Below are 14286 nucleotides of genomic sequence, written 5' to 3'. Positions count from 1 at the left end.
AGGGGTGAGAGGAAAAGAAAGGTGTATACTCTAATCAGCCTTGTGAATATGTGATGCTGGTTACTGACAAGATTTAACTTGTGGAAAAGAGCTGTTAAGCACAACTGAAATTCTGCAAGGAAACTTGCATAGAAAATAAAGCTATCTTGCAGAAGACTAATTTGTAAAGAGAAATACTTTTTTAATCTCCGAGCAGAAAAATTACATGGATACATGAGACAGCAGGTGCTAAAATCTGCCTCGTCCACATGTACCTACACTACACCACCTCCCACCCTGTCTCTTGTAAGGAATCCACCCCGCCCCACCTCGCTCCATCTGCCAATTAACTCCTCTCACCTGCCACTTGTAAAGTTGGCCTGAAAAGTTGACTGTCCACTTCTCTCCACAGATGCTGCCTAGCCTGCTGAGTTCCTCCCAACATTTTTTTGCTAAAAGTACAAGCATATTTGGCAGGACTGTTTATATAATTATTCCCTTTTCCTCTCTGTTAATATTTTTATTTCAAATATTATTCAGGATATTTAAAAATCCATTGTATTATGCTTGAATTGTGATCTTGGAACATTCCATGTCCTGGGGCATATGATCTTTCTTTCTCCCTGTGAATTTATACCCTTGAGCTATTCACTAACAAGTGGAAATAACCCACCATTTATTGTATGCAATCCGAGTCACTTACAATACTTCGATTAGAGTCTTTTAAATTAATTGTTTTAACAGTTAGTTCCTTCAATCTCAGTGTCCTGAAATCTACATAGAATTTGCACGATCTTAAGAGTGATATTCCATGTAGGCAACAGCATTCTTTCGGAATCAAAGATCTTAGCCCTCATTGGGGTAGAAGCTGCTTGGCTAGAAAAAAGAAAACGTTGAACAGCATTGACATGAGAATACTTTGGACAGAACACAGTTTTTTGGGGGAAGGGGGAGGAATGCGAGTAGGTATAACAGCACTGTAGATGTTAATAAAGGAGGAAATAAGGACATTGGGAATTGTTCCAAGAACTTCAGGAAGGATTATGGAGCAGCATGTAAACACATATGGGAAATTGCTGACTTGGAACAGGATTAAGAATCCTGATTTTTTTTCTTCTAACTTGTGAATGTGAAAAATTGTAGCAACCCAGTTAGTTGGATTGTTGGCTGAACCTGGTAACTACCAGTGATTCTGGTATTGTTGGCAACCAATTATTGAATTTGGAAGCAGTCCTGGACTCCAGTACATGCAGCTTGTTGGTAAACACCCTCTGGGATCTTACACCAAGTTGGATCGTATCCAGAACTTTTTTCAAAATAATGTAGATTGTCGTGCAGAACAATAGGAGGCACGAAGCGCTTAAATTATTCTCCAATTTTTCAAAAAATATTTATGCTTTAGTAATTGTAATGTTTTTTAAAATTTACTTCACATTTAATTGATTTTAAATGTCTAAATGTCAGGCATTTAAACTATTGAAATCAATTGCACCTTTTATATTTAGCATGACTCTGTTCCAAGATTTGGTGGCTGCCACTTACATGTTGAGGGCAGTTTCTACTTGCAGCACAGCCTGAAGTCCTGTTGCAGTCCTGACTGTGCCACTGGACTCCTTCCGGGTTGCGAAGGACTGCAAGATGGTAAACCTTCTGCATGTTGTCGAGGCAAATGTAGGCCTGAGAACAGTCGATTGTAATTCTAAGAAGAACTGGACTGATTTGATCTGGCCCAATCTCAAAGAAATGGCCAGGTTGACATCTTAGAACTTGCAACCCCACATGCCAGATTTGCTTATCATCATCATCATCATCATCATATATATACAGCCGGAAACAGGCCTTTTTCGGCCCACCAAGTCCGTGCCGCCCAGTGATCCCCGCACATTAACACTATCCTACACCCACTAGGGACAATTTTTACATTTACCCAGCCAATTAACCTACATACCTGTACGTCTTTGGAGTCTTATGTTTCAGGAAACTTCCAGATTTTATTTAGATTGTTAATTTTAATCTCTGAAGTAATTTTGCAAATGGTAAATGCAATGAACTAAAGTGTTTAAGTGCAGTTGGGATGAGATCAGGCTTTGAATTCTCTCCCTGATTATTTTGTGGAGAAGGCAGTAATTATTGAAATTGATAGATCTCACTATTTGGTGTAAGATCTGTGTTATATCCCATTAGGAGCTATTTTGTGGCTATTGTAGCACTTTTCCTTACAAATTATACCGTTTTAATAATAGATTTTTAAAAATTCTGTCTGGTTAGTGGTGACATGTTCAGTTTATGTCCTGTTCTTTGTTGCCCTTGAATTACACCAATTCACGTAGGTGAAGTCACGTGGTGAAGTCATTCTCAGAACATTGTCGGATCGTATTCTAACCCAACCAAGATGAAGGAATGGTGATTTATGGGCAGATTGGGTGGCATGCATTTTGGGGAGACATTATTTCTATGGTGGACACTGTATAAAATGTGCCAGTGGAGAGACCTTTTAAGGCTTGTGGATGGAGTGCTATTTTGCATAGTTTGTTTTGGCAATATTAGTTTTGCCTACTTCTCATGTTTTGCCCAGTCTTTTCTTTATTCCTTGTTAATATGCCACTGCAATAAGGTGTAAGTCAAGGTCCTGCATTATGTAATTGAGATTGGCCTAAAAATCGATCTTCCTTTTATTTAAGCAGGTTATTCTGTTCCAACTGCAGCATAAAGGTAATGGATGTTGACATATTGATATTGTAATTTGATGCTATATTTACTTCTATAATTTGAAGTTGTGGTTGTGTGGATTGAATTTGTTGCTTAATCCAGTGCACGACACCCTGTGTCAACCAGGAAAAGTTTGCATCAGGGAATAGGTTGGTGGTGTTAGCATAATTATATTGTGTGACAGTGCCACAGAGTTAGTTGGAAGAGTATTTTATCATGAAATAAAGAATCTACAAAATCTAGTGAATATATATATTCCCCCGCAAATATATATTTGACAATTACTTTTACTTGAGCAGTTGCTTAAGGCTGCATGTTATTTTGTTTTTCATTTCCTGTTTTGCTTATAAAGTCAGATCATATAGAATGGAAACAGGCCCTTCAGCCCAAATTGTCCATGCTGACAAAGATGCCTATCTACGCTGGTTCTATTTGCCCATGTTTAACCCATAATCCTCTCAACCATTCTGTTTATGTTGCTAGTACGACATTTTAGTTGGACAAGTATACAAATAATTAAATATTACTGATTATTACAATTTCTCAAATTGGTCAGCCTTCGTTTGGGCAGTTAAAAGGAATTTACTGCTGTTGAATAAATGGAATTTACTGCCACTAAATCAATAAACATTTGAAATTTAGCATCAAATGCAAAGACCATAATACTTGCTTCTCAGGTTAAATTATCACATTTTTGAATGCAAACAATTTAAAAGTAAAAGTTCAACTTTAAAATGTCTGCAGTTTCTACATACTAAAACTTGTTTGTTTGTTCCTAAAGTTCAGCCAAAACGGTACACGATAGCACGACAATTTTAGGCCCACCTTACTCACCTTCGTCCCTTTGGTGCTAATGGAAGAAGTTTCATTGAAATCAGTGTTTATATTTTTAGTTATTCACATTTTAAAGTTTAAATCTATCTCTGAGGGATGGAGATGGAGGAGGAGGGGGGAGGGTGCTGTGCCAATGCAGGAGAGGTTTGGGCCCAATGGGTCCACTTGGTCTAGTATATTCTAAAACCAGAATAAGAAAGTTAAATGTTTTAAGTAGCTGCTTCAAACTCTATCACATCCTAATTGTAATATCCAGGGACCTGGCAGTAATACAAACAGGGTATTAAGAATTAATGCGTCTGCAAGGGAAACAAAAATTAATATTCACTATTACTCAGCCATAGACTTGTTAAACCGGAAAGACGAGTATTTAAGACATGATTCAAATCATGACCTGCATCAAGTTACCTGATGTTAATCTGAATAACAGCAGGAATGTTAGTTGTATCCAGTGCATATTTTAAAGAATTGAAGACTGTGTTAGAATTCTTGCTCTATTTTCCTAATGAGCTGGATCTTGCTAGGATGTGGTATGCTGAGGATGGTTAGAGAGAGCTGTGGTGCTCGGGGCTGAATGATCATTCATTGTTGTGTCATTCATACTGGCATAAAAGCTGATGTGAAGTCTTATTGTAGGTAAAGCAAATTAGTGCTGTAATGTAGAAGTCATAAAACAGCATTCTAAAAATACACATTGAAAATTTACAGATGTCAAGACAGTATGTAAAAAAAATCCAGGCTGGTATATTATTCCTTCTGTAATGTGAAGTTTTACTTGGATTTTTTTTGTTTCAAAGCCGCTTATTAATCCTGTGTGGTTAAAACATTTGGAAAACTCGGATCTCAGAGAAAGACCATCTGTAACTGCTGATTGGGGCTGTAAAAGCGACGCCAGTGTAGAAAATAAAATGTTTTTGCTGGTGTCTTAAAGCATGCCCTGACATCAGAAACACGTCACTAGTTTCATCACTGATCTTGACGTTGTTTGTGTTTAAGCTTGTAATTGCTTTAAAACAACATTTGCCGGCAGGTTGGCCAAATTCCAGACCAACTAATGAAAGGACCGTTTCTCTCTAAAATCTTTCTGCATAAATATCCACGAAGATGATGATTTTATGGATATTTCACACTGGCAAAAGAACAGTGGGTGAGGTCAGTGTCGCCAAAAAATGAATACTAATTCCATTCGGTGGCTGTGTCAAACTCACAATGTGCAAGGAGATAAAGACTGCATGAAATCTCAAGGGTTTGATTGGCATGGTGTAAAAAAACAGATTCAGTTTTCTGAATAGTTCAAATCCAGTTTAATGATAGAATATTATTATGCAATGATTCGACAGCAATGTCTTGGAATTGATTTTACAAGTGGGGAATTATTTGAAAAATATAACTTTTAAAGTCATTGGTATCATTGCAGATTTTTATTTGGGAACAGTCGTTTCCTGATCAAGACTAAGAAATATAAATCAATTTGTTTGCTTTGGTTCAATGCTATCTCTTTTGCCTCCGATGCAGTAAGATTATGAGCTGAATTCCCAGACTAGAGACATAATTGTCAGCTAAATTATGTTTATTTTATATTTGAGATACAGCATACTGACCATCGGCCCACCGAGTCCATGCCAACCATCGATTACCCATTCACACTAGTTCTGTTATCCCACTTTCACATCCACACCCTATATGCCAGGGGTAATTTAAAAAGGCCAATTAACCTACAAAGCCGCATGTCTTTGAGATGTGGGAGGAAACCAGAACACCCGGAGGAAACCACAGGGACAACATGCAAACTCCACACGGACAGCAGCCAAGGTCAGGATGGCACTAGAGCGCTGTGAGACAGCAGCAGTGCCACTGTGCCTCACAAAATGACAGATTAAGTTCATTTCTAGAAAATGTTATTTTTAATACAATGGTGGGTTGAAAATCAGTATGTCTCTGAAATAAAGTTAAAATATCACAATGCTTTTATTAAATTCAGTTTTGTTGATCCATGAATCAGGTTAAATTCAGACATAAAGAAACCAAGCACAGGGTAGTAACCTAAAATGTGGTTCATATGATCAGGTCATGACAAGTCCCTTGTGAAATTAAAATGTCTTTCGGGTTCTGAATGACCAGCCTTTAAAGCATGTATCCAGGCATTTACAACCCATTTGAAATTTAATCTGAATGACAGGTCTGCTGCTGCAAGAAGTAATCGACCATTAATAATAATAATAATGTATTTTATTTATATAGCGCTTTTCATATACTCAAAGACGCTTTACAGAGATTTAGAGAACATAGGGAAATGAATAAATAGATAAATAAGTAAATAAATAAACGAACAGAGAAAGGAGACAGAAGGTGAGGTGACCTTCAGTGGTTGAAGGCAGTACTGAACAGGTACCATTGGTCTATTGATTCACCGTCAGCATTTTCTGTCGGTCATCTTTGTACAGATTAGACTTCAAAGTATTAAAATGTGTCTGCATGAGGACATTGGTATAGCTTCTTGAGTTAAATTCTAGTTTTCCAAACATCTAGAAAGACTGCAACACTGAAGATTTAATCTAAGCGGTAAATTTTGCTTCAGAGACATTGATCCAAACTAAGATTGATACCTTTGTACTTTCAGAGCTTTGAGTTGGTAAGATTCTCGTGTCTTATTTTAAGGTTTATGTAGCTCATTGTAGTACTATTAGTGGCGAGTTGTTGCAGAGGCTGCCTTTTGAATACAAATGTTCCATGACACCATTTTACACAGTATCCTGGCCAACCTTTTCTCCTTTAGTCAGCGGCGTTAAGGTTTGTTGTTTCTCTGGCTTGGGTGTTAGAGGGGGAACATGGAAAAGTAATTCCTAGCATGTGAACAACTTTGAGGATATTATGAATCAAATTCTTTCCAAATTAATGTTGGTTCCTAATTATAGCTGAAAACGTACATCCCACTGTTAGGCTAATTCAAGGTCATTGCTCATTTGGTAAACTAGATCAGTGCTTCTTAAACTGATGAATGGTTCACCCAAGGGTGAATGAAACTAGAGGGGTGCATGAAGGGGGAATGACTTAACATATATAAAATTATACATAAGGGAGAATAAAATGAAAATTACAAAAAAACATAAGAATATTTAGTCGAGGGTGAATGAAATTTTGTGATAAAGACTCGAAGGTGAATTAGTTTAAGAAGTACTGAACTAGATTATTCGGCCATGTATAAATTTATTTGGTTTTGTAATGGGGAACTCTTTGTGGCGTTGATGCATCTGTTCTTGTGTGAAGATTGAAAAATATATGGAAAACACTTCAATCGTATCCTTATGTCAGTTTATTTGCATTTCTTTTGTGTGTTGTTACGTGCACAACTGATCAAAATACTAGTTTGAATTATAGAAAAATTAAGCTTAACAAGGTAGGAAGTGGGCATAACCATATTGATGTGGATGCATTTTTTAACCATGGTAAATTATTGTAATAGTTGGCACGGTTGGATTGAAGTTGAGAGGAAGAGCATTTGACAGCTCTGGGCCTGTACTCGCTGGAGTTTAGAAGGATAAGGGGGGGAATCTCATTGAAACTTACCGAATAATGAAAGGTCTAGGTAGTGGATGTGGCGAGGATGTTTCCACTTGTGAGAGAGTCTAGGACGAGAGTTGGTTATATGGTTATATTAGATGAGACTAGGTCAGAGAAAGTGGTCGGCATGGACTGGTAGGGCCGAACGGGCCTGTTTCCGTGCTGTAATTGTTATATGGAGAGGGCAAAGCCACAGGATAAAAAGACCTACCTTTAAAAAGGAGCTGAGCAGAAATGTCTTTAACCAGAAGGTGTGAATCCATGGAATTCATTGCTACAGACGGCTGCAGAGGCCACGTCTTTGGGTATTTTTAAAGCGGAAATTGTTTGGTTCTTGATTGGTATGGGTGTCTTAGGTTACAGGGGGAAGGCAAGAGAATGGGGTTGAGAGGGAAAGATAGATCATTCATGATTGTATGGCGGAGCAGACTTGATGGGTTGAATGGCCTAATTCTGCGCTTGTCTTATGAACTTAAGAACTTTAGAAATATATGTAATGGGATTGCAGTTATCCATGATGGAATATTTCTTACAAGTAGGAATATAGCACATTCACATCTAGCTCTACTTTTTTTGATTTTTTTAATCTCTGTATCAATTGGACCTTTTACCACATAGATCAGCCTTCATCCTTTTCTGAATTAATGTCTTTAATATTGCCAAACTGAGTTTTGTGTGCTACACCCAGCTCCTTTAATGTAGGAACTTTTCTCATTAATAAACATTTCATCCAACAAACCCAATCTCATGACAAATGTCTAAAAGGCACTTGAAGTGCAAAGCTACAGACCAAGAGCTAGAAATTGAGATTAAAATGGAAAGTGTTTTTTTGTGTTCAATTGGTCTTAAAGCCTGAACTGATTCCTGATTTCTAGCTGTGACCATACTAGAAATTGGAGTTTATGATTGTTGGGTGAAGATACAATGGCTTTGCCATTTACTCCCCCAGAGCTGAACTTTTTCCTGATGCTCACTGCCTTAGTTCATGCCTTTTTAGAATGGTCATGAATAATACATGCTTGTGTTTCCTGGGGAAGATGGAGAAATTTGAGAGGATGAACAAGGAATTCTCATGTTATATCATAGATGAAAATTAATTTTAAAAGCTTGTTTAAAAAGAATTTGTTCTGAATGTTTGAATATTTTTTTCAGGTTTATGAATGACCAAGAGCACTGTGTGAAATACAGCAGAGACTGAACCACCAGGCAGTGGGAAAATATGCCAATACCTCCGCCACCCCCACCCCCACCTGCTGCTCCTCCACCCCCAGCGTTTAATCAGGTAAGGAAATGCCGTTATCTGTGATAGTTCAGGGGATCATCTGTGTTGTTGAATAATGTGAGCAAAGAGAGAAGTCATTCAGCCCGCTGTAACAATGTTTACCCTTTATTTGAGCCTTCTATCTCTATTACCGAGATAAGCTTCAATTTTACCATTGCTAGATGGCTGTCATAAATTGATGATAGTTAGTATTCAGTTTTGCTCGGCACCACAGGCGGAGAAATAAAAGTCTCATAAATTGAATTCCACCCCTCTCCCATACCCGTATTAAGCCTTTTATGAACTTGAGCAAACATAGAAAATAGGTGCAGGAGGAGGCCATTCGGCCCTTCGAGCCAGCACCGTAAGAAAACAAGGATTCAATGTCTCGTGGGTATACCAATATTTCTGCCACCGGCATTGTCAATTATTTCTGCATCCACCCCTGAACAGCTATTTAATTGTCATGGTACAGGAGCAATAATTGTATACAATTATGACTCAAAATGTTTTAGTATAACTAAAATGCTATTTATGTACTCTACAAGCATTTTATTTTCATAAGAATTATATATTCATGCAAAATTGCCTGGCTTTCATTGGCTTTATTAATCTGCTTTAAGCAAATTGGAAATTTGGCATCTGAAAATATTTTTTCTCTTCCATTATATTGTTGTTTTACAAATAATATGCAACTCTATTGTAATTTACCAATTTTTGGACTTATTCTGCACATTTATTAATATTGTGACTTTTTGCCGACTTTTCTGGGTTGATTAATGTGCATGGACACAGATACACGCACTGTTCCAAAGTGTAATTGCAGGTAGCTCTGCAGTAATAGGTGTTTTAATATTGTAAATTGAATTAGGGACCACTGCAGGTAGTTCTGCTGTAATGTGTTAGCTATGTTCCGAAGAAACCTTAAGTTATATAATCTCATAATAAAGACAATTTGTCGGTAGGTGAAACGAGTTTAGGGGCTGAGTGTTCCAGACTTGCAATTATAGTTATTTTTTCTTGCAGGAGTTTCAAAATTGTCTATTTTGTGTTTAGAGATGCAGCATGGAAACAGGTCCTTTGGCCCACTGATTCCATGTCAGCCATCAGTTACCAGTTTAGACTAGTTCTATGTTATCCCAGTTTCTTCTACATTCCTTGCACACCAGAGGCAATTTACGGAGGCCAATTAACCTACAAATCCGCACATCTTTGGGATGTGGGAGAAAACCCGGGTCTCTGGCACTGAGGCAGCAGCTTTACCAGTTTAATGGCAATGTTATATTTGCAATTCACATTAGTTAAAAGTGAAAACATGGGGTGAGGAGACTTTGGAGTTTCAGATGCTGTCTGGATTATTTACAGGAAAATAAAATTTCATGTGTCAGAATAGGCCAGTTTAAGCAAAGAATTACAAAATAGTCCATTGTAACTTTCTATCGAGAGTAAAGCAACAAAATGTAATACTTTTAATATTTTTAAACAGGCAAATACAGTTACAACAAAATTGAGCCGAGAAGATCACCGCAATCGAGGGGCACTCTTATCTGATATCACAAAGGGAGCCAGACTCCGAAAAGTGACCAATGTAAATGACAGAAGTGCTCCAATTCTTGAAAGTAAGTAGCAAATGTAAATAGCTGTGATGTTACAAGGAATTTTGTTGAGTTTGTGAACTTGTTGCTCTATACAGTGAAAACTCTATCAATGCAGCTGTGTTTTCAAATGTAAGACCTGCTATGAGGTAGCACATTTAGCATATAATGACAATCTGAGTTAACAAGTTAAAAACACCTGCTATAAGTGTCTCATACGACGGCCAAGTGTGTTGACTTGGTGAAGATTTTGATTGCAATGTGTCATGACACTGAGACTTTGAATAAGTCCCTTGTTTTAAATTGTTGATTTAATTGTTGGTTTTCACTACTTGTCGCACTGGAAGGGTGAATTTCTATTCTGTTTACTTAATAGTATTTTTATTTTCTGGAGCTGTTAAGGGAGGAGGCGGAGGAGGAGGAGGAGGAGGAGGAGGTGGTGGAGGTGGTGGAGGTGGAGGCAGCTCAGGATCTGCATCTGGCGGCCCAGTTCCTATGGGTGGTTTGTTTCAAGGTGGAGTCCCTAAACTTCGCCCAGTGGGGCACAGAGACAATTCAGGTACTTTGTGCAAACTCTTTTTAGTTGAGATTTTCAGTTGGGTGTTAGTTACACTTGTGTGTGAATGTTAATATCCCATAAGTAATCGATGGTCTCCATCTGGAGCCACTAACTAAATTGGTCAGGTTTTACCTGTGCACAAACAGAATTAATATTTTAGGACAGTGTTTCTCGATCGCTAACAATTGGGGAATTGGAAAATAACAACTTTCTGCTGCTTACTGACATCACGTGGAACAGAAGTGAACCATAAATATAAATACTGGGATTAAGTCACAGACCACCTATTTGGAAAGAGTGTCCTCAGTATTGAAGGATTGTAACGCTGTTGAAGATGTTTATAAATATCTCCTTTTCCTTTTTGAGTGGATTTAAGAATATCATAGAGTCATAGAATGATACAGTGTGCAAACAGCCCCTTTGGCCCAACTTGCCCACATCGGCCAACATATCCCAGCTACACTAGTCTCACCTGCCTGCATTTGGTCCATATCCCTCCAAACCTGTCCTATCCATGTACCTTTCTCAATGTTTCTTAAATGTTGGGATAGTCCCTGCCTCAACTACCTCCTCTGGCAGCTTGTTCCATACACCCACCACCCTTTGTGTGAATGACACTATTTGAGTAAGAAGCTCTTGTTGGCTTTTGCTTGGTGCATTGGGTAATAGGGTCATGGAAAGAGCCACCACAGAAACAGGCCCTTCAGACTATTGACAGCACTGACCATCAACTACCTGTTTTACATTAATTCTTCATTCCTTTGTTATTCTCCCCAATTCTCTTCAACTCCAAGATTCCACAACTCACCTACACTTGAGGCAATTTACAGTGACAAATTAATCTACCAACCTGCACACCTTTGTGATGTGTAAGGAAACACCATCACAGAGAGAAAGTGCAAATGCCACATAACACGAGGTTTGGAATGAACTAGAGCTCTGATGATGCGTGCCAGCGGAACTACCAGTGGCAACACTGTGTCATCCAATATTTATCATTTATTTATTTTTAAATATAATTCCTAAAGGTTATTAATATTTTTACTGTTCATATGCTTTTGGTTTGTAGAATTAGCTGTGTTTTTTCTCTAGTTATATATTGGAAAGGAAACCCCTTAATTTGGGAAGACCAATTTGGGTATTGCTTGTTTGGGATATGCCCCATTTTACAGATATCGGGTTGCAACAATACAAAATGTTACAAACAATGAATAGCTGAAATAAATGAAAACGTTGGAAATTCTTCTGCACATAAAACAGTATCTTTGAAGAGTGAAACAGCATTCATAAATTTCAACCTTGAGATCATCGAGTCTCTTTGATTAGGTATTGATTTACCTGTGTAGTAAGTTTTCTATGATCGTCATACTGTTGCGCAAGGATTCGTGGGCTTGATCAGTTGGATTTAAATCGCTTCCCAACTGAGGCTATTTAGGGCTATTTTTTAACTAATCAGATCTTTAATGAGGTTTTCACTTTCAGTGAGATTTTTCGCAGTGTGCTTTAATATCAAAGATGTTCAACAGTTCTCATTCTGTTTCATTATCACCTTGCATTAAAGCTGCAGTGCCCACAGTGATGCTGTTAACGACATCACTAGGGTGCAGTAGGTGGGAGATATAGCTGCCATTTAATGAAGCAATAGAGCTTCTTTCATTGGCCCTCTTCAACGAGTTAATTACTTTTGCGATTCTTGGCTGGGATTGTGCATGCTAGCAACTGACATGATTCCAGATGTTCTGACAATCCCAACATGCGCAGGGTGTAGGTCAGCTGCATGATGACGTAAATGAAGTACTTGCAAAAATAATTATCAACACATTTAAAATAAAGGCATTATTTTAATTGAATTGCTTTTCGTTTTTCTCTGTTTTATATTTTGTATGGCTTCCTATATAAATGTGGTGGGGGCATGAAATTTTCACACAATCATTTTGTAATGTGGTAGATGTAAAACTTTTTGCATTAAATGCAATAGCTTTTTCAATGAGGCATTAATTGTGAAATCCAAATCCAACACCAGAAATTTTAGGCTCGCTTACTAGTCCACTACCTTGGAAAAACTGCTGTTAGAGCTGCTGTCTCTTAATTGAGGCTCCATTGGGCCAGTCAGATAGACATGAAAGATACCTGGGTATCATTTTGAAATAGGGAAGAGTTGACCATGTTGTTTCATGTACAGTATTTTATCATGTACAACTTTATCATGTGCAACTAATGTATATTTCTCAGGCAGTTATGAAAACAGGTGATCACATTGGTTACATCTGACTTTTTGCTGTGCACACTGCTGTAGCATTTTGTTTTACTTTACAACAGTGACTACTTCAAAAGTACACAATTGCCAGTCAACATCATGTTTAGAAATGCATGGGCCTTTATTTATTTGACTTGATGAAGCTTGCCAGTGACTGTTAATAGGCTTTTGATTACATGTATGTCGCAGGCCATTTCTGTCCGCAGTTGAGCTCGAGTGCATGCACTTTCAGTCAGAAGTCAACTGATAGCAGTTTGGGACCTGAGCAGTCTGCACTTTACAATTGAATTATTTATCTCCTGTTTTCAGATTCTTCATCTGGTAAAACCGCACTAAATCCACCTAGCTCAAGATCAGCTGCTCCTCGACCTCCTCCGAGCAGCAACCGCTACAGTGATGATACTGATTCACAAAGCAAGACCTCTCCACCGGCGCTGCCAAGAGTTCACCGGCCTTCATTACCAGATCTTTCCAGCTCATCCCGCCCCAGTAGTGTAGGAGGCGTGAGGCACAGTGCATCAGCACCGCCACCTCCTCCTCCCATCGGAAGACGTACGAATCTGCCTCCGCCACCTATGCACAGCAGCCGAACTCATTCCAGTGGCCCGTACAACAGGGAAAAGCCTTTGCCTCCTACACCAGGACAAAAGGCGCTTGGCTCTCGAGATGGACCTCCTGCCCCTCCTCCTGTCAAGCATCCTCCATCACCAATTAATCCCAGGCTCAGCAGTGTTCAGAACCAACCTTTGCCACCCCCTCCTCCACCTTACAGGCAACCTCCCCATGTGCATAATGGCCCTTCTACTCCTGGGAGCGAGGCCGCCCCAGAATTGCCGCAGAGACACAATTCATTATCGCGGAAGTCAGCCGGACCAATGCGGGGAGCTGCTCCTCCCCCTCCATCTCCTTCACCTTCCCAGAACCGACCACCACCACCTGCCAGGGACCCGCCAAATCGAGGAGCAGGTAAGAACCTGGTGTGTGAGTAATACAGATCAAATGATTAAACTTCAGAATGAAACACATTTTATTGGTGATTTATAAAATTGTTGTTTTGAAAGTAAAAGGATCATGTATTCATGTGTGTGCTCATGAGTAATAAGGAATCAGATTGGAATATTTTATCTTTCATTACCAGCTCTTCATGTGAGTAAGCTTTTTGGTTTGTAGATAGTCATTGCCAGCCTGTGAATGCCTTGAATTGAGAGATAATGTTATTACTTACCCATAGTTGAAGATCTGGGCATTGTTGAAAATACTGCAATTATTTCCATCCTTAAATACATCTAAAGGTGATAATGAACTGCTACCTTGATCTATTCCAGTCGGTCTGGGGAAGTTACATCAATAACGTTGTTCCACATTTACATCCACCGATGATGAAGGAACCGTGAAATATTTCTACATTGGGTTCACTTAAGACTAAAAGGGTAATCTTCAGGCGATCCTGTTCTCATGGTAGTAGAGGTTGAGGGTTTGAAAAGTGCCGATGGTGGCAGGGTTGAATGTTTAGATATGTGGATGGCGCATC

General features: G+C 38.7%; 1 protein-coding gene across 4 annotated transcripts in view; it reads left to right on the top strand.

The window, feature by feature from the left end:
* Positions 1-14286, top strand: part of wipf2b (WAS/WASL interacting protein family, member 2b) — a 51762-nt gene that overhangs the window by 25442 nt on the left and 12034 nt on the right. For 3 of the 4 annotated variants that reach the window (XM_078424342.1, XM_078424343.1, XM_078424341.1), the window contains 4 exons: positions 8236-8365; positions 9831-9963; positions 10334-10498; positions 13065-13721. In XM_078424342.1, the coding sequence (XP_078280468.1) occupies positions 8303-8365; positions 9831-9963; positions 10334-10498; positions 13065-13721 (1018 nt within the window). In that variant the 5' untranslated portion in view covers positions 8236-8302. Of the gene's footprint in view, positions 1-6297; positions 6313-8235; positions 8366-9830; positions 9964-10333; positions 10499-13064; positions 13722-14286 lie in introns of those variants that run through there. The other variant, XM_078424344.1, reaches the window with a different exon arrangement.

Source organism: Rhinoraja longicauda, chromosome 29 (genome assembly GCF_053455715.1).
Source record: "Rhinoraja longicauda isolate Sanriku21f chromosome 29, sRhiLon1.1, whole genome shotgun sequence".
NCBI classification, from domain to species: Eukaryota; Metazoa; Chordata; class Chondrichthyes; order Rajiformes; family Arhynchobatidae; genus Rhinoraja; species Rhinoraja longicauda.
The sequence above is the reverse complement of the archived record's forward strand: the minus strand, read 5'-3'. Positions and strand labels throughout refer to the sequence as shown.